This window comes from Bos javanicus, chromosome 28, assembly GCF_032452875.1.
Source record: "Bos javanicus breed banteng chromosome 28, ARS-OSU_banteng_1.0, whole genome shotgun sequence".
Lineage (NCBI taxonomy): Eukaryota > Metazoa > Chordata > Mammalia > Artiodactyla > Bovidae > Bos > Bos javanicus.
This window is the reverse complement of record NC_083895.1, coordinates 14,206,872-14,225,626: the sequence shown is the minus strand read 5'-3', so window position 1 is coordinate 14,225,626 and position 18,755 is coordinate 14,206,872. Positions and strand designations below refer to the sequence as shown.

Here is an 18,755-nt window from a genome sequence, read left to right as displayed (position 1 = left end):
AATCCCAAAGAAAGGCAATGCCAAGGAATGCTCAAACTACTGCACAATTGCACTCATCTCACATGCTAGTAAAGTAATGCTCAAAATTCTCCAAGCCAGGCTTCAGCAATACGTGAACCATGAACTTCCTGATGTTCAAGCTGGTTTTAGAAAAGGCAGAGGAACCAGAGATCAAATTGCCAACATCCGCTGGATCATGGAAAAAGCAAGAGAGTTCCAGAAAAACATCTATTTCTGCTTTACTGACTATGCCAAAGCCTTTGACTGTGTGGATCACAATAAACTGTGGAAAATTCTGAAACAGATGGGAATACCAGACCACCTGACCTGCCTCTTGAGAAACCTGTATGCAGGTCAGGAAGCAACAGTTAGAACCAGACATGGAAAACAGACTGGTTCCAAATAGGAAAAGGAGTACGTCAAGGCTGTATATTGTTATCCTGCTTATTATAGGCAGAGTACATCATGAGAAATGCTGGGCTGGAAGAAGCACAAGCTGGAATCAAGACTGCCAGGAGAAATATCAATAACCTCAGTTATGCAGATGACACCACCCTTATGGCAGAAAGTGAAGAGGAACTAAAAAGCCTCTTGATGAAAGTGAAAGAGGAGAGTGAAAAAGTTGGCTTAAAGCTCAACATTCAGAAAATGAAGATCATGGCATCTGGTCCCATCACTTCATGGCAAATAGATGGCGAAACAGTGGAAACAGTGTCAGACTTTACTTTTTTGGGCTCCAAAATCACTGCAGATGGTGACTGCAGCCATGAAATTAAAAGATGCTTACTCCTTGGAAGAAAAGTTATGACCAACCTAGATAGCATATTCAAAAGCAGAGACTTCACTTTGCCAACAAAGGTGCGTCTAGTCAAGGCTATGGTTTTTCCAGTGGTCATGTATGGATGTGAGAGTTGGACTGTGAAGAAAGCTGAGTGCTGAAGAATTGATGGTTTTGAACTGTGGTGTTGGAGACGACTCTTGAGAGTCCCTTGGACTGCAAGGAGATCCAACCAGTCCATTCTGAAGGAGATCAGCCCTGGGTGTTCTTTGGAAGGACTGATGCTAAAGCTGAAACTCCAGTACTTTGGCCACCTCATGCAAAGAGTTGACTCATTGGAAAAGACTCTAATGCTGGGAGGGATTGGAGGCAGGAGGAGAAGGGGATGACAGAGGATGAGATGGCTGGATGACATCACCAACTCGATGGACATGAGTTTGAGTGAATTCCAGGAGTTGGTGATGGACAGGGAGGCCTGGCGTGCTGCGATTCACGGGGTGGCAAAGGGTCAGACACGACTGAGCGACTGAATTCAACTGAACGGATGGGACCAGATGCCATGATCTTAGTTTCCTGAATGTTGAGTTTTAAGCCAACTTTTTCACTCTCCTCTTACTTTCATCAAGAGGCTCTTTAGTTCTTCACTTTCTGCTGTAAGTATGGCGTCATCTGCATATGTGAGGTTATTGATATTTCTCCTAGAAATCTTGATTCCAGCTTGTGCTTCATCCAGCATGGCATTTCTCATGATGTGGCTGGAGCCATGTAAACAAGATTTATAAAAGTTAACTGGAAAATGAATCAAGAGACATATCCAGAGATAAACCTACACACCTATTTTCACCTTGTCTATGACAAAAGAGGCAAGAATATACAATGGAGAAAAGATAGTCTTTTCAATAAGTGGTGCTGGGAAAACTGGACAGTTCCATGTAAAAGAATCAAATCAGAACATTCTCTAACACCACACATAAAAATAAACTCAAAATGGATTAAAGACCTAAATTTAAGACTGGGCACTATAAAAATGTTAGAGAAAAACAGGCAGAACACTCTGACATAAATCGCCGAAAGATCTTTTATGAGCCACTTCCTAGAAGGATGAAAATAAAAACCAAAATAAACAACGCAGCCTAATTAAACTTAAAAACTATTGCACAACAAAGGAAATCATCAACAAAATGAAAAGAGCCCACAGAAAGGAAGACAATATCTGCAAATGAAGTGACCAACAGGGGATTAATCTTCAAAATAAGCAACGGCTCATGCAGCTCAATATTAAAAAAAACAAACTAATATCTGCAATCAAAAAATAGGTTGAAGATCTAAATACACATTTCTCCAAAGAAGACATACAGATGGCCAAGAGGAACATGAAAAAATGCTGAACATTACTAATTATTGGAGAAATGCAAATCAAAACTACAATGAGGTATCAGCTCATACCAGTCAGAATGGCCATCATCAAAAAAAAATCTACAAACAATAAATGCTGGAGAGGGTATGGAGAAAAGGGAAGCCTCCTACATTGTTGGTGAGAATGAAAATTGGTACAGCCACTATGGAAAACAGTATGGAGGTCCTTAAAAGACCAAAAGTAGAGTTACCATATGATATGATAATCTTACTCTTGGGCATATATCCAGAGAAAATCATAATTTGAAAAGATACATGTTCCCCAATGTTCATTTCAGCACTATTTACAACAGCCAGAACATGGAAGCAAGTAAATGTTCCTCAATGGAGGAATAGATAAAGAAGATGTGGCTCATATTTACAATGGAATATTACCCACTCCTAAAAAGAACAAAATGATGCCATGTGTGCAACATGGATGAACCTAGAGATTGTCATACTGAGTGAAGTCAGATATAGAAAGACAAATATCATATGATGTCACTTATATATAGAATCTAAAAGAATGGTACATATAAACCTATTTACAGAAATAGAGTCACAGATGTAGAGAACAAACTTATGGCTACCAAAGAGGGGTGAAGGATAAATTAGGATTGACAAATACACTCTACTATATATAAAATAAGTAAAGATCTACTGTAGAGCACAGGAAACTCTATTCAATTCTTTGTAATAACCTACATGGGAATATAATCTAAAAAAGAGTGGAGATATATATATATATATATACACACACACACGTATAAAATTGATTCACTTTGCTGCACAGCAGAAACAGCACTGTAAATCAATGATATTCCAATTAAAATTAATTTAAAATAATAATAAAAACAATGAATCAAGAGACATAAAGATAAGAACTGAAAACACAGAACCTCATTTCTCTCACACAATTATTATAACCACTGTTCATTGTTCTGACCCTTACGCTTCCTCAGGATATACAGGATTTTAGCCAAGTTCCCTGGGGTAGGGCAGATGGGTGGGTTGGGGGGAAGCAGACTCAGTGCTTTGGGGACAGAAGACAATGTGGGCTGGCCTTGGCTGTGCTGAGCAGACCTCCCCCTCGACTGACTCCCCCTGAGACCTACTGCCCACCTGAACACTGTCTCTCAGGGGTCAGGGACATACTCAGTGTCATATGAGCAGTGACTTGCTACATAAACATTGACATCACAAGGAAGGATCAACATGATTGAAAAATATCTCTGATATGTTACATAGACTGTCCAAAGGAGTTCCAGAGAGATAGTTATTTATCTACAGATGGATGAGGGGAGAGAAGAAGCAACAAAGGTGGACAGAGATAAGGGGCTGGCACAGAGTTCTACCTATCGATATCCAGATGGTGGAGTGGTAAAGAACCCACCTGCCAATGCAGGAGACACATGAGATACGGGTTCCATCCCTGGGTCAGGAAGATTCCTCTGGAGTAGGAAATGGCAACCCACTCCAGTATTCTTGCCAGGAAAATCCCATGGACAGAGGAGCCTGGTCCATAGTCATGGGATCACAAAGAGCTGGACTTGACTGAGCATACATACATGTCACACGGGACAACTTTCAAACAGTGGCTCACCTTACGTGTGCTACTTGTAATGGGTTTTCACTAGTTTCCAAATGAAATTGGAGATGAAAAGCATGTAAATATATTTTAAAGAAATTCTCTAAGTTTATAAAACATGTTCTGATGAAGTTTAACTTGAAAAGGACTCTTTTGAACGGGGCAGTCAGTCAGTTCAGTGGCTCAGTCATGTCTGACTCTTTGCAACCCCAGGGAGAGCAGCACACCAGGGTTCCAACTCCCAAAGCCTACGCAAACTCATGTCCATTGAGTCGATGCCATCCAGCCATCTCATCCTCTGTCGTCCCCTTCTCCTCCCGCCTTCAATCTTCCTTAGTATCAGGGTCTTTTCCAGTGAGCTGGTTCTTCGCATCAGGAGCTTCAGCTTCAGCGTCAGTCCTTCCAATGAATATTCAGGATTGATTTCCTTTACTCTTGCCTGGAAAATCCCATGGATGGAGGAGACTGGTGGGCTGCAGTCCATGGGGTAGCTAAGAGTCAGACACGACTGAACGACTTCATTTTCACTTTTCACTTTCACGCATTGGAGAAGGAAATGGCAACCTACTCCAGTGTTCTTGCCTGGAGAATCCCAGGGACGGGGGAGCCTGGTGGGCTGCTGTCTTTGGGGTCGCATAGAGTCGGACACGACTGAAACGACTTAGCAGCAGCAGCAGCAGCAGCAGCAGCAGGATTAACTAGTTGGATCTCCTTGCCGTGTGTTTGCCATAAGCAACTACACACTGCCCTCTGGTGGCCCTGTGAGAAATAGCAGGAGCACTGCAGGGCTCTATGGTTCTGTCCGCCAAAGAGGCCAACAACCAGTTGCCACCTTCACAGTATTGCTGTAAGAGTAAACCAAATTCTGCAAGTCTCAGTGTTTGGGGGGAGCCTTCTAGTGGAAATCATTGTCTTGACTATGACACAATATGTCACTTTCCAAGTGCAGAATTTCAGAGAGTGATGATTGAGCCCCTGAGTCAGGCCCTGGGACCACAACAGAGAACAGAGAGGAGGTGGCTACCTTGGGATCTGCAGGGAGAGGGTGGGAACCTGCTGGGTGGGATCACTTGCCTATACCCCAACTCTGTGTGTCTAGCGTAGAGATTAGTTTATCTAACCAAAGAATTTTCATAGCTTTCTTCTGATTATGTTATTAACAAAATGTTTTAGAAATTTGGGAAACTATCATTTGAAATAATCTGCATAATTTCTCCTACAATTATATAGCATTTAAAAAATGGGATTACCTGATATTACCGGTGACCTTTTCACTTAATATGAGTAATTATTCTATCCATTTATAAATTTAAAAGATGTGAATTTAATAGCTGTAAATATTCCTTATGATACCTTGCATCACAGGACCTGTTTCTACAATTCCTGATGCCAGCTTCCTCTAAACATATCTTGTTGATCTCTGAAAGTGGGGTCCAGAACCTATCAGCTCCAGGCAACTTCCAAATCTAGTATCATTCCCTGAATTTTCAAAGCAGGTTCTCTTTATCTTTTCTGCTAGGACAGCAGACCCTTCATACCATGTCTCCTCTCCTTTAAGAGCTCCTCCCAGACCAAGACACTGCTCAATCGATTCTCAGTCTGCTCTATGCACAGTGCACACTGTATGGTAAATATTCAATAGATATTTGAAACACAATAGGTCTAAATGAATTACTTGTTATTGCTGATGTCATCCTAAAATTATAAATAAATTCCAGGAAACAATCAGTGTTACCTGAAGCAAAAGGACAGGGTACTGTCTGCAAGGTTTGCAAACTGGGGACACATGATTCTTGCCTGTAACTGAAAGCACATTCCTGGGGCTGAAGGGAGGGAAGAACTTTTAAAAAGCAAGAACCCCAGAATGCTCAGCTGGGAGACTTGTAAGGGGGTTAAATGGCCCTGTGCAGCCTGAGCACAAATTCTTGGAGCTGGACCGCAGTCTGCCATGACTGGCTGTCAATGGAACTTCTCCTTCAGAGTGTTCATAGGTAGGACCCTTAGCAGAATCAGGACTTTTTAGAGCTTTTGTTTGTGGTTTTCTAAGAACACAGAGAACATTACTTAATCTCAGGTCTATTATGATTGCATGACTCTGTTTTATTTTGGGTCTCTGTTAGCTAGAATGGGTCCATTTTCTATGTTCTCTTAAGGAATTTCTCTCATTTTTACTTTTCTTTAGGGGTTACTGTTTTATTTTTACGTGGACAAAGTTGATTTTCCATGAAAATTCACTCCTCTTCCTGGGGCACACCACTGGAAGACTTCCCAGCCTCTTCTGTGGCCACAGGACCACATCATGGCCAATGAAGTAGGAGAAAAATTGATGTTGCATCCTGGCCTGTTACAACCTCCCACAGGCATTTTTCCAAGTTGCTGCCCCTTCTGCTGATGGATGCAGATGGGGGTGAGGTCGTTGGGATGGAGGAGGCCAAGGATAGGAGAAGTCCGGGTTCCTGAATGACCACATGAGGGAGTACAGTCTCCCCAGGATGAACACCCACGCAGCACTATCATGTGGGGAAGAGTGCTGTGCTTCTGAAATTTTGAGTTATTTGATAATTCAGCATAAACTATTTACCCACAAAAATGTTAACCATACTGCTGCTGCTGCTAAGTCACTTCAGTCGTGTCCGACTCTGTGCAACCCCAGAGACGGCAGCCCACCAGGCTCCCCTGTCCCTGGGATTCTGCAGGCAAGAACACTGGAGTGGGTTGCCACATAGGATGAACTTAAGTAGCCATCAATCTAGTACATTTAAATAACAAAAGTAAATTTTGTACTATTAATAGTTTTAACATCCAGTTTAACCCTGTTAATTCTGACTCAAGTAATTTAAATTCAGAGAACTTCAATTCCCCAACATTTTAAATTCTGAACTTAATAAAACCTGCAATAAGAATTATAATATTTGAAACAGTGTTGAGAAAGTATTTTCAAGAGAAAACTTCAATAGGAGATTTTAATTTCTTGATCTTGCTTTGAAAACATAGCACAGCAAACTATTTGTGGTTTATCCATATTTATTTCTAATTGAAAATATTTTAGTTGGGATTCATTTTTTAAAAAAAAATAAATGACAGGTTTCTTAACCACATCACAGCTGAATGACTATAAATTCCCTTTTTGGGAGATTCTTTAGTGATCTGTACTTGTACGTGGCTGACTGACTTGGGTCAAACATCAGATATCTGAAATTTTCAAAATGTTCTTTTCCTGTCATCAATTTTCAGTCAATAATACATTTGATCTCATGGAGTTTTATATGGTGTGGAATACCTCTACTGCTAATGATTTCCCTGATGTTGCAAGAGGCCTTAAGATAAAAATTCTGGCATCCAGTCTATTTGTTTGAAGACAGTGATTAAGTTTTGGTCCAGCTTTTGGAACATCTGCCCCCAAGGCTCCACCACCCTCCCTTTCTGCCTAACTCAATAAGGAAGAGGATGTTCTCAGAGCTACTTACAAGGTTCAGGGAAATGAAAGCTACACAGTGGATCTCATCACCTGCCTAGGAATTGAAAGGATCTTTCCCATTCAAATATCCTGGTAAGGAACCACACTTCTAATTTCTTTGGGAGTCAAGAAACACCAAGGAAAGAAAGTCTGTGGTTGGTAAATGAACAAACGGCCAATCCATCTGAGAATCACACCACCTCTTCCCCTTCCTTTGGGTGTTTGGTGTAGGGAAAGAGCTGTGGTCATCACCAGGTGCTTTTCGTTCTTTTTCCCTTAGAAAAGAAACTCAGTTTTATTGAGGACACCAATGCACCAAACTCAGTACTCAAATTTCTCTTGTGTGCCTGTTGCCCATCTTTGAAATGTCTGTCGAATTTCTCTTATGTACCTGGTGCCCATCTTTGAAATGTCTGCCATTATCTTCAACAGTGAAACAACATACTTACTCATTACCAGAGTCGGAAATGCAGGGTTTTAAAGAGTCATTCCTGACTGTTTCAAGTGAAAAAATTGCTAACTCAAGAAACAATTTCGATAGAGAAAGCCAACCTACCTCTGTTACAAAGCATTGTACCTTGTACCAATCACTAGTTTCAATTAGATTGTTTTGAAGCCTAAGTAGGTTCCAACAAACAGCATAGAAAACCACAGAACAAAACCCAAACTATTCTCAAACAAAATACGCATCTTCTGGAAACAATCTGAGAATTAATCTGGATTAGATATTCAAAATTGCAAAATTTTGAAATGTCATGAAATGAACATTTCTTTGGATTCCAAAGTTTTTCCTTCAAGCAAAATTTACCAAACAAACAAACAACCGAGCTCTTGTTAGCTGCTAGAATTTGCAAATACTTGAGCATCTATGATTACTGTGCAGAAATAAAACTTTAAATGCTCATTTAACTTAGAGTAATGCCGCTTCTCAAACACGAACAGAAACCAAAACATAAAATGTTCAAAAAGCCCTCCATACGCAAAAACATAAAAAGACAGGGACTACTTTACTTCAAACTTTGCTTAGGTGTTAGTATGTCACAAATTGCCCTCCAGGAAGCGCTGTGAGTTAGTCACAGTCAGTCAATTAAGCCTGAAAACGCTGAAAGAGAACTTTAACCTTTTATTTTTTAATTTTACAATATTGTATTGGTTTTGCCATATATCAACATGAATCAACCTTTTGTAGCCAACCCTCCAGAAGGCTTTAGAAAAGAGCACGTAGTCCCATCTGAACACCCGCTGCCGGCGGCCAGCGAACAGGATCCCCGAGCTGTGCTCCCCCGTCACCCGCGCGCATCCCGGGAGCAGAGATCCCTTCACATCTGCGGACCCACCGCGCCCGACAGGCGCGCCCAGCGGCCCCAACTTCGGGCTCCTCGGCGGCACCTCCCCCTCCCGGATCCGGTCGTGGGGCAGCCCCGCGGTGAGGAGACTCGAGGGGCGCCGAGCAGGGAGGGCTGCGAGCGCAGGGGGCGCCCCCCGCTCCACGGCCGCCTTGGGGCCCCGGGCCGGCGTCCTCACCCTGCGGCTGGTGGCGGTGACCCGGGAGCCGAGGACCGAGGGAGGCTCACGCTCCTCTGGGTGGGGGAGTCCGGGCCGCTGGCCGTTAGGCAGGCGGGGGCGCGCGGTGAGGGGCTCCGGTAGAGCTGCACTTACTCGTGTCTGCGCCGCTCCCTGGTCTGGGCGTCCTGCCATGGGGACCGACTCAGTCTCCAACTTCCCTTCGCTCAGAACTGGTCCCCGGGCGCTCAGGCGTCCCTGCGCCTTTGCCTGCCCTCGCACCTGCCTCGCTCATGCCTGCGCAGTCGCTGGGGATGCGGCGGGACCTCGCGGCCACCTTCCACCCTCAACACCCCTGACCTGGATATTTCTGTTTATTTTTAATTTACTGTGTTTTACTTGGGATCAAAACTTTTAAAATAAATAGCAAGGTTTCTTATCTAACTCATAATTTATGATTAATGGATGTGCCTTTTCTAAGAGTTTAGTCTTTTTGTAAGATTTCTTTATGATCATTATTTGTACTTGGTCAACTGACCATCGATTTTCAGTTAGTAACACATTTATTTCGTGTGGAGTTTTCACTGGTGTTGATTATTTTCCCTAAAAATCATCATGATGGCCCATGTGCCCCTAGTTCAAACTGTGGGTGTCCAAATAGGCCTACTTCTTTGATGACAGATATTCTTTTTTTGACAGATACTCAGTTTTGATCCACCTTTTTGAACTGTTTTCCCAAAGTGTCCACCCTCTGGTCTCTCCACTTCATTAGAAAATAGAAAAGGACTTTCTCTCATCTGCTTCCAAGGTCCAGGCAGATGAAAGCAATCAAATGGTTCCCAGTCACCTCCTGAGGAACTGAATCTTTCCCTCTCAAATATCCTAGTTAGAAACCACATCTCTCATTTCTCTGGGAACAAAGAAACATCAATAAAAGAGAGTTCGTGGTGGGGAGATGAACAACTCATCTGAAAATGATTCTGTCTTGAACTCTTCCTCCTGGTATTTAGTGTAGGAAAAGAGCACTGAATTTCATCTAAGCATGAGAAATTTGACAGGTCAATATTCATATCCATTAAACAATTACTCTAGCACAAGTGGATAACAGTAGTTTTTAGAGTTATACTACTCTATAACACATTATAACATGACACAATTTACTTATGTTTCTCTTGGTGTGTATCAGGTCTTTTAGAGCATCATCAGAGACAGGTTGACATTCAGCAACCATGCTGACTTCAGAGAAAAAAACATTTCTTTTTATGCCATCAAGTTTAAAATTAATTGTTCAAGGAAAGCAACACCATTAAGATGGGCTTCCCTGGTGGCTCAGTGCTTAAAAATCTCCCTGCCACTGCAGGAGACACAGGTTCGATCTCTAGTGCGGGAAGATCCCATATCCCTTGAAGTAACTAAGCCCATGCACCACAACTATTGAGCCTGTACTCTAGAGCCTAGGAACAGCAACTACTGAGCCCATATGCGGCAACTACTGAAGCTGGAACAAACGCTCTGGACCCCAAGCTCCACGACAAGAGAAGCCACCGCAATGAGAAGCCCACACACCGCAACCACAGAGTAGCCGCTGTTTACCACAACTAGAGAAAAGCCCGTGCAACGAAGACACAGTACAACTATAAATGAATAAGTAAAATTATTTCTACAACAGGTAGTCATGTCGAACTTATCCTTGTCCGTATAATTATTGCCTTGTCAATTAAAGCCCATCATTAAGCTTTAGCTCCATAGAATATTCTGACATTAGATCCTGAAGGGAATCAGAGGTGATCTCTGAGCCCTAGAGTGGAGAGTCACACAGCAGGACAATTAAGGAGGCCAAAGCGCACAAGAGGAGTCAGAACAGATGGTGAGATCTGATCTGAGAAATACCTAGGACCAAGTGCATCCTGTCTGAGAGGTACTGTGGGAAGGCCAGCGGGTATACAAGGCCTGGCAGGTGAGGCGGCGGCTGATTTATGATGACCTCCTATTGGGTCTGGGAGAATCCCAGTTTCAAATACATTCTCAAATCTTTCAGGTCCTGATCCCAAATGTATTTATTCAGCAGTACTGGCACATTGCCCAGTACTTTGCCCAGTACTGGGCTGGGGGGCTGTAATAGTCAAAATCAAGGTGCAGTCTCTGCTCCCAGATGGCTGAGCAATGGTTATAATAGAATGAAGGTTGTTGGAGGCAGAGTACCAGGTCATTAACATCATAACCTTCTCTCTCTCCCACAATTATTACAACCATCACTCATTATCTTAACCCTGATGCTCCTTAAAATAATCAAAATTTTATTAAAGTTCCCCCAGGAAGGTAGACTCAGTGCTTTGGAGATAGGAGACAGTGTGGCCCTGACCCTGGCTGTGCTGAGCAGATCTCCCAGTTTGGACGACTCCCACTGAGACCTACTGCTCACCTTCACACTGCCTCCCACTGTCTTATAAGCAGCCCACTTACTACTGAAACATTCACATGACAAAGAAGTAGGGACATGATTGAAAAATATCTGATATGTTACACGGATTATCAAAAGATAGGTTACACAGATGTTTACAGATGGATACAGGGAGGAAGGGACACAGGTGGACAAAGAAGGGGATTGGACACATAATTTTACATGTCTACATATTACAAGGTAAAAGTCAGTGGTTCACTTTATGTTTGTTATTTTTAGTGAATTTACATTAACTTCCAAATAAGATTAAAGAAGAAAAGCAATTCAATGTACCTTAAAGAGGTCCTATAAGTTTATAAAACATGTTCTGATGAAAGCTGACTTGGATCAGTTTTGAATGGGACAGTGTTTGTCAGAAGCACCCACACTGCCCTCTGGTGGCTTTTTGAGAAATGGCAGGAGTGCTGCATGGCTCCATGATTTTTGTCAGCTAAAGAAGCCAACATTTACACTTGCCACATTCACAGTCTTACTGTTAGAGCAAACCAAACTCTGTAACGCTCAGTGTTTTGAGGATGTCTGTCTTTACACTGTCTTGAGGCCTTGAGCCAGGCCCTGGGTCCACAGCGGAGAGGAGAGAGGAGGTTGCTGCCACCTCATGGGACCAGCAGAGAGATGGTGGGAACCTGCTAGGATCACCTGTCTATACCCAGCTGTGTGTGTGGTGGGGAGAAATTAGTCTATCAAATCAAAGCAATTTATGAAACTTTTGTTTATATTAATAAAACATTTTAGAAAATCACAAAACTATCATACAACATATCTGTATGATTTCATCTAAATTTACACAGAATTCTAAAAAATGGGATTACCTTACCTTACTGGTCTCTTTTTCACTTAATATGAGTAGTTATTCCATCCATTTGTAATTTTAGGAAATGTGAATTTAATGGCTGCATAATATTTAAGAAAATTGGAGATTTAAGTGAACATTTCATGCAAAAATGGACACAATAAAACACCATAAAAGACAGAAATGTAAAGACCTAATAGCAACAGAAGAGATTAAGAAGAGGTGGCAAGAAGAACTATAGAAAAAAGTCTTAATGACTGGGGTAACACTGGTGTAGGAGCTCACTTAGAGCCAGACATCCTGGAGTGTGAAGTCAAGTGGGCCTGAGGAAAGCTTACTACAAACAAAGCTAGTGGAGGTGACGAAATTTCAGTTGAGCTATTCAAAATCCTAAAATACAATGCTGTTAAAGTGCTGCATTCAATATATCAGCAAATTTGGAAAACTCAGCTGTGGCCACAGGACTGGAAAAGGTCAGTGTTCATTTCAATTCAAAAGAAGGGCAATGCCAAAGAATGTCCAAACTACTTGTAAAATTGTACTCGCTCCTCACGTTATCAAGATTATGTTCAAAATCCTTAAAGTCAGGCTTCAACAGTATGTGAACTGGGAACTTCCAGATGTACAAGCTGGGTATTGAACAGGCAGAAGAACCAGAGATCAAATTGCCAACATCACTGAATCATAGAAAAAGCAAGGGAGTTTCAGAAAAACAACTACTTCTGCTTCATTGACTATGCTAAATAAAGCCTTTGACTGTGTGGATCACAAAAAACTGTGGAAAATTCTTAAAGAGATGAGAATATCAGACCACCTTACCTGACTCCTGAGAAATCTGTATGTGAGTCAAAAAACAACAGCTAGAACCAGACATGGAACAAGGGACTGGTTCCAAATTGGGAAAGGAGTATGACAACGTTATATATTGTCACCCTGCTTATTTAACTTCTATGCAGAGTACATGATGTGAAATGCCAGGCTGGATGAATCACAAGCTGGAATCAAGATTGCTGGGAAAATATTAACAACCTCAGAAATGCAGGTGATATCACTCTAATGGCGGAAAGTGAAGAGGAACTAACTAAAGAGCCTCTTGATATGGGGTGAAAAAGGAGAATGAAAAAGCTGGCTTGAAACTCAGCATTCAAAAAACTAAGATCATGGCATCTGGTCTCATTGCTATGCTATGCTAAGTCACTTCAGTTGTGTCCGACTCTGTGTGACCCCATAGACGGCAGCCCACCAGGCTCCTCTGTCCCTGGGATTCTCCAGGCAAGAACACTGGAGTGGGTTGCCATTTCCTTCTCCAATGCATGAAAGTGAAAAGTGAAAGTGAAGTTGCTCAGTCGTGTCCGACTCTCAGCGACCCCATGGACTGCAGCCTACCAGGCTCCTCCGTCCATGGGATTTTCCAGGCAAGAGTACTGGAGTGGGTTGCCATTGGTCTCATTACTTCATGGCAAATAGAAGGGGAAAAAGTGGAAGCAGTGACAGATTTTCTTTTCTTGAGCTCCAAAATCACTGCAGATGATGACAGCAGTCAGGAAATTAAAAGACACTTACTCCTTGGAAGGAAAGCTCTGACAAACCCAGACAGCCTATTAAAAAGCAGAGACATCAATTTGCCAACAGAGGTCCATATAGTCAAAACTATGGTTTTCCACTAGTCATATACGGATGTGAGAGTTGCACTGTAAAGAAGGCTGAGTGCTGAAGAACCGATGCTTTTGAACTGTGGTGCTGGAGAAGACTCTTGAGAGTCCCTTGGACTTCAAGGAGATCCAACCATTCAAACCTAAAGGAAAGTAACCCTGAATATTCATTGGAAAGACTGATGCTGATGCTCCAATATTTTACCCATCTGATGCAAAGAGCCATTGGAAAAGACTGTGATCCTGGGAAGGATTGGAATCAAAAGGAGAAGGGGGCAGCAGAGGATGAGATGGTTAGATACCATCACCAACTCAACAGACATATATTTGAGTAAACTCCAGGAGGTAGTGGAATACCAAGGAACCTGGCGTGTTGCAGTCCATGGAGTCACAGAGAGTCCGACACAACTTAGCAACTGCACGATGACGTCATAATATTCTTTATGGTCCCTTGTATCACAGGACCTGTTTCTATAGCTCCTGATGCCAGCTTCTTTCATAATCATATCTTGTTCATCTCTGAAAGTGGAGTCCAAATCCTATCATTTCCAGGCAGTTTTCAAATCTAGAATCATTCTCTGAACTTTCAAAGCGGGTTCTCTAAATTCCTTTCTCCTAGGATGGCAGGCACTTCATACTCTGTTTTCTCTCCTGGGGATTCAGAACTCCTCCAAGACTGAGATGCTGCTCAATGAATTCTCAGGTCACTCTTAGCACAGTGCTTGGTGTATGGCAAACAGCCAATAAAGATTTGAAAGCTAATTAAATCGAAATGAATTACTCACTGTTGCTGACAACTTTGTTTTCCCTTCCTGGGGAGAACAGCTGGAAGACTTTCCAGTTTCTTTTGTGGCCACAGAAACTGATTGTGGCCAAAGCAGCAGCAGAGAAACTGTATCCTTCCAGAGCTGGCTCATTATAAGCTTCCATATGCATTTCTACATATTCTTACCCCGTTCTGCTGATGGATGTAGATGGGGATGAGGTCTTAGGGAATGGAGACGGTATAGGATCGGAGGAGTCTGGGTTCCTGAATGACCATCTGAAGGAGTCTCCCCAAAGTGAATACCCACCCAGCGTTGTGATGTGGGAATTACAGTGTTGTCCTGCTGAAATCTGGGGAGTTGTGTGGTAATTCAGCATAAACCATTATACACACAAGAATGCTAAGTATATGATCAAATTAAATTGCCCTTAATCTAGTACTTTTAAAATGACATACATCAGTTTTGTATTATTGATAGTTTTACCCTCCAATTTAACCCTGCTTTTCTAAATCAGTCATTTGACCTCAGAGAATATCAATTCCTCAACATTTTTTACTCTTAGCTTCATACACACTGCAATCAGAATTACAATATTTGAAAAATAATGTTGAGAAAGTACTTTCCAGAGAAAACTTCAGTAACTTTTAATTCCTTGATTCTGTTTTGAAAACATAGCATAGTAAACTACTTGTAGTTTATCCATATTTATTTCTAATTAACAAAGTATTTTAGTTGGGATTAATTTTTAACAAATAAATAGCAGGTTTCTTGTCCACATCACAGCTGAATGACTAAATTCTCTCAGGAGGATTTCTTTACTGACCATAGTTTGTACTCAGTCAACTGACCTGGATCAAATACCAGGTATTAAAAATCTTCAGAATGTTCTTTTTCTTTCATTACTTTTCAGCCAATAAGCATTTGACCACGTGGATTTTTCTATGGCCTGGATTATTTTTACTAACAACAAGCTACATGTTGTTGCAAAAGACCTTAAGGTCCAAATGTTGGTATCTAATGAGTCTGTTCCTTTGAAGACAGTGATTCACTTTTGCTCCAACTTTTGGAAAACTTGCCCCAAAAAGCTCCACCACCCTCCCATTCTGCCCACTTCACCCATTACAGAAGACTGTTTTCTCAGTGTTACTTCCAAGGTACAGGCAGATGAACGTTTATACAATGGATTCAGGTACCTGCCTGGGAACTGAAAGGATCTTTTCCATTCAAATATCCTGGTTAGGAACCATGTTTCTAATTTCTCTGGGAATTAAGAAACAGCAAGGAAAGAGGGTACATGGTTGATAAATGAACGTCAATTCATCTGAAAATCACTCCATCTCCTCCCCTTCCTCTTGGTGTTCAGTGTAGGGAAAAAGCCCTGGTCATTGCCACAGGCTATTACTCTTTTTCTCTTCAAAGAGACAAGCCATTTCATTGAGGACACTATTTCACCAAACTCAAAGCTGGAATTCCTTTTATGTACCAGATGCCTATCTTTATAATATATGCCATTATCTTCAACAGTGAAATGATATGCTTTATTCCTCATTACAGAGACCAAACTGCTATAGCAAAAGTCACTCCTGAGAGTTCTATGTGGAAATTTGCTAACTTGAGAAAAAATTTCTGTAGAAAAAGACAACCCATCTCTGTGTTACAACGCATTGTTCCTTGCACCAATCACTAGTTTTAACTACAATCTATTATGATTTGAAGCATGCTAAATAAGCAGATTGTAGCATATTCAAAAGCAGAGACATTACCTTGCCAACAAAGGTTTGTCTAGTCAAAGCTATGGTTTTTCCTGTGGTCATGTATGGATGTGAGAGGTGGACTGTGAAGAAGGCTGAGCACCGAAGAATTGATGCTTTTGAACTGTGGTGTTGGAGAAGACTCTTGAGAGTCCCTTGGACTGCAAGGAGATCCAACCAGTCCATTCTGAAGGAGATCAGCCCTGGGATTTCTTTGGAAGGAATGATGCTAAAGCTGAAACTCCAGTACTTTGGCCACCTCATGCAAAGAGTTGACTCATTGGAAAAGACTCTGATGCTGGGAGGGATTGGGGGCAGGAGGAGAAGGGGATGACAGAGGATGAGATGGCTGGATGGCATCACTGACTCGATGGACGTGAGTCTGGGTGAACTCCGGGAGCTGGTGATGGACAGGGAGGCCTGGCGTGCTGCAATTCATGGGGTCGCAAAGAGTTGGACAGGACTGAGCGACTGAACTGAACTGAACTAAAAAAATAACACATAAAAAACCACAGAACAAAACCCAAACTATTCTCAATAAAAATATCCATTTGCTGCAGCCAATCTGAGATTTAACCAGGATTAGGAACTAAAAAGCCTCTTGATGAAAGTGAAAGAGGAGAGTGAAAAAGTTGGCTTACAGCTCAACGTTCAGAAAACAAAGATGATGGCATCTGGTCCCATCACTTCATGGGAAATAGATGGGGAAACAGTGGAAACAGTGTCAGACTTTATTTTCTTGGGCTCCAAAACCACTGCAGATGGTGATTGCAGCCATGAAATTAAAAGACGCTTACTCCTTGGAAGAAAAATTATGACCAACCTAGATAGCATATTCAAAAGCAGAGACATTACTTTGCCAACAAAGGTCTGTCTAGTCAAGGCTATGGTTTTTCCAGTGGTCATGTATGGATGTGAGAGTTGGACTGTGAAGAAAACTGGGCGCCGAAAAATTGATGCTTTTGAACTGTGGTGTTGGAGAAGACTCTTGAGAGTCCCTTGGACTGCAAGGAGATCCAACCTGTCCATTCTAAAGGAAATCCGTCCTGGATGTTCTTTGGAAGGACTGATGCTGAAGCTGAAACACCAATACTTTGGCCACCTCATGTGAAGAGTTGACTCACTGGAAAAGACTGATGCTGGGAGGGATTGGGAGCAGGAGGAGAAGGGGACGACACAGGATGAGATGGCTGGATGACATCACCAACTCAATGGACATGAGTTTGAGTAATTCCGGGAGTTGGTGATGGACAGGGAGGCCTGGCGTGCTGCGATTCATGGGGTCAGACAAGACTGAGAGACTGAACTCAACTGAACTTTGATACTTTAAACTGCAACACTGCATACCAGAATGCCATGAAATAAACATTTCTCCTGATTTGTATATCATCTCCTCCTAATGCAAAATTTAACCCACCCCCCACCCCCCAAAAAAAATTCAAAAATCTCAAATACAGCCAACAACAAAAAAACCAAAGAAACTCCCCAAAACCAAACAAAAAACCAAAGAAACCACGCCCATTACTATAACTAGAGTTCTCAAATATTTTAGCGTCTATGGTAACTGCTCAAAGAAGTATTTTTTAAATGCTCATTTAACTTAGAAGCTTCCCTAGTGGGTGAAGAATCTGCCTGCAATGCCGGAGACTCGAGTTTGATTCCTGGGTCGGGAAGATCTGGAGAAGCAAATGGCAACCCACTCGAGTATTCTTGCTTGGAGAATTCCACAGACAGGGGAGCCTGAATGGCTACAGTCCATGGGGTCGCAAGAGATGGGACACGACTTACCGACTAAACCGTCACCATTTAACTTAAGAGCAGTGCAGCTTCGCCAAAAGTCGCCCTGTTGCTTGAAAAGCCTAATGCAATCAAGAAAAACTGTTCACCATACCCCAAAACATAAAAAGGCGGAAATAGCTTTATTTCAAACTTTGCTTAGATGTTAGTATGTCACAAATTGCCCTCCAGGAAGCGCTCTGTGAGTTAGTCACAGTCAGTCAATAAAGCCTGAAAACGCTGAAAGTGAACTTTAACCTTTTGTAGCCGACCCTCCAGAAGGCTTTAGGAAAGAGCACCGAGTCCCATCTGAACACCCGCTGCCGGCGGCCAGCGAACAGGATCCCCGAGCTGTGCGCCCCCATCACCCGCGCGCATCCCGGGAGCAGAGATCCCTTCACACCTGCGGACCCACCGCGCCCGACACGCACGCCCGGCGGCCCCAACTTCGGGCTCCTCGGCGGTACCTCCCACTCCCGGATCCGCGAGCCCGCGGCGACTACAGGGCCCAGGCGGCGTCCGCAGACCCAGAGGCCGCCCCCCGCCGCGGTCGTGGGGCAGCCCCGCCGCAAGGAGACTCGAGGGGCGCCGAGCAGGGAGGGCTGCGAGCGCGCGGGGCGCCCCCCGCTCCACGGCCGCCTTGGGGCCCGGGCCCGGAGTCCTCACACTGTGGCCGGTGGCGGCGACCCGGGAGCCGAGGACCGAGGGAGGCTCGCGCTCCTCGGGGCTGGAGGAGTCGGGCGCCGTTGGCCGTTGGGCAGGCGGGGGCGCGCGGTGAGGGGCTGCGGTAGAGATGCACTTACTCGTGTCTGCGCCGCTCCCTGGTCCGTGCGT

General features: G+C 43.1%; 1 protein-coding gene across 3 annotated transcripts in view; it reads right to left on the bottom strand.

Annotated features, from left to right (window-relative positions):
• LOC133240345 (zinc finger protein 33B) overlaps nucleotides 1–9,797 on the bottom strand; it is an 87,511-nt gene extending 77,714 nt beyond the window's left edge. Inside the window, exon 1 of one of the 3 annotated variants that reach the window (XM_061404951.1) lies at nucleotides 8,878–9,797. In XM_061404951.1, the coding sequence (XP_061260935.1) occupies nucleotides 8,878–8,916 (39 nt within the window). In that variant the 5' untranslated portion in view covers nucleotides 8,917–9,797. The remainder of the gene's footprint in view (nucleotides 1–8,877) is intronic. The other 2 variants (XM_061404950.1, XM_061404955.1) reach the window with 2 other exon arrangements.
• Nucleotides 9,798–18,755: the final 8,958 nt, after the last annotated feature.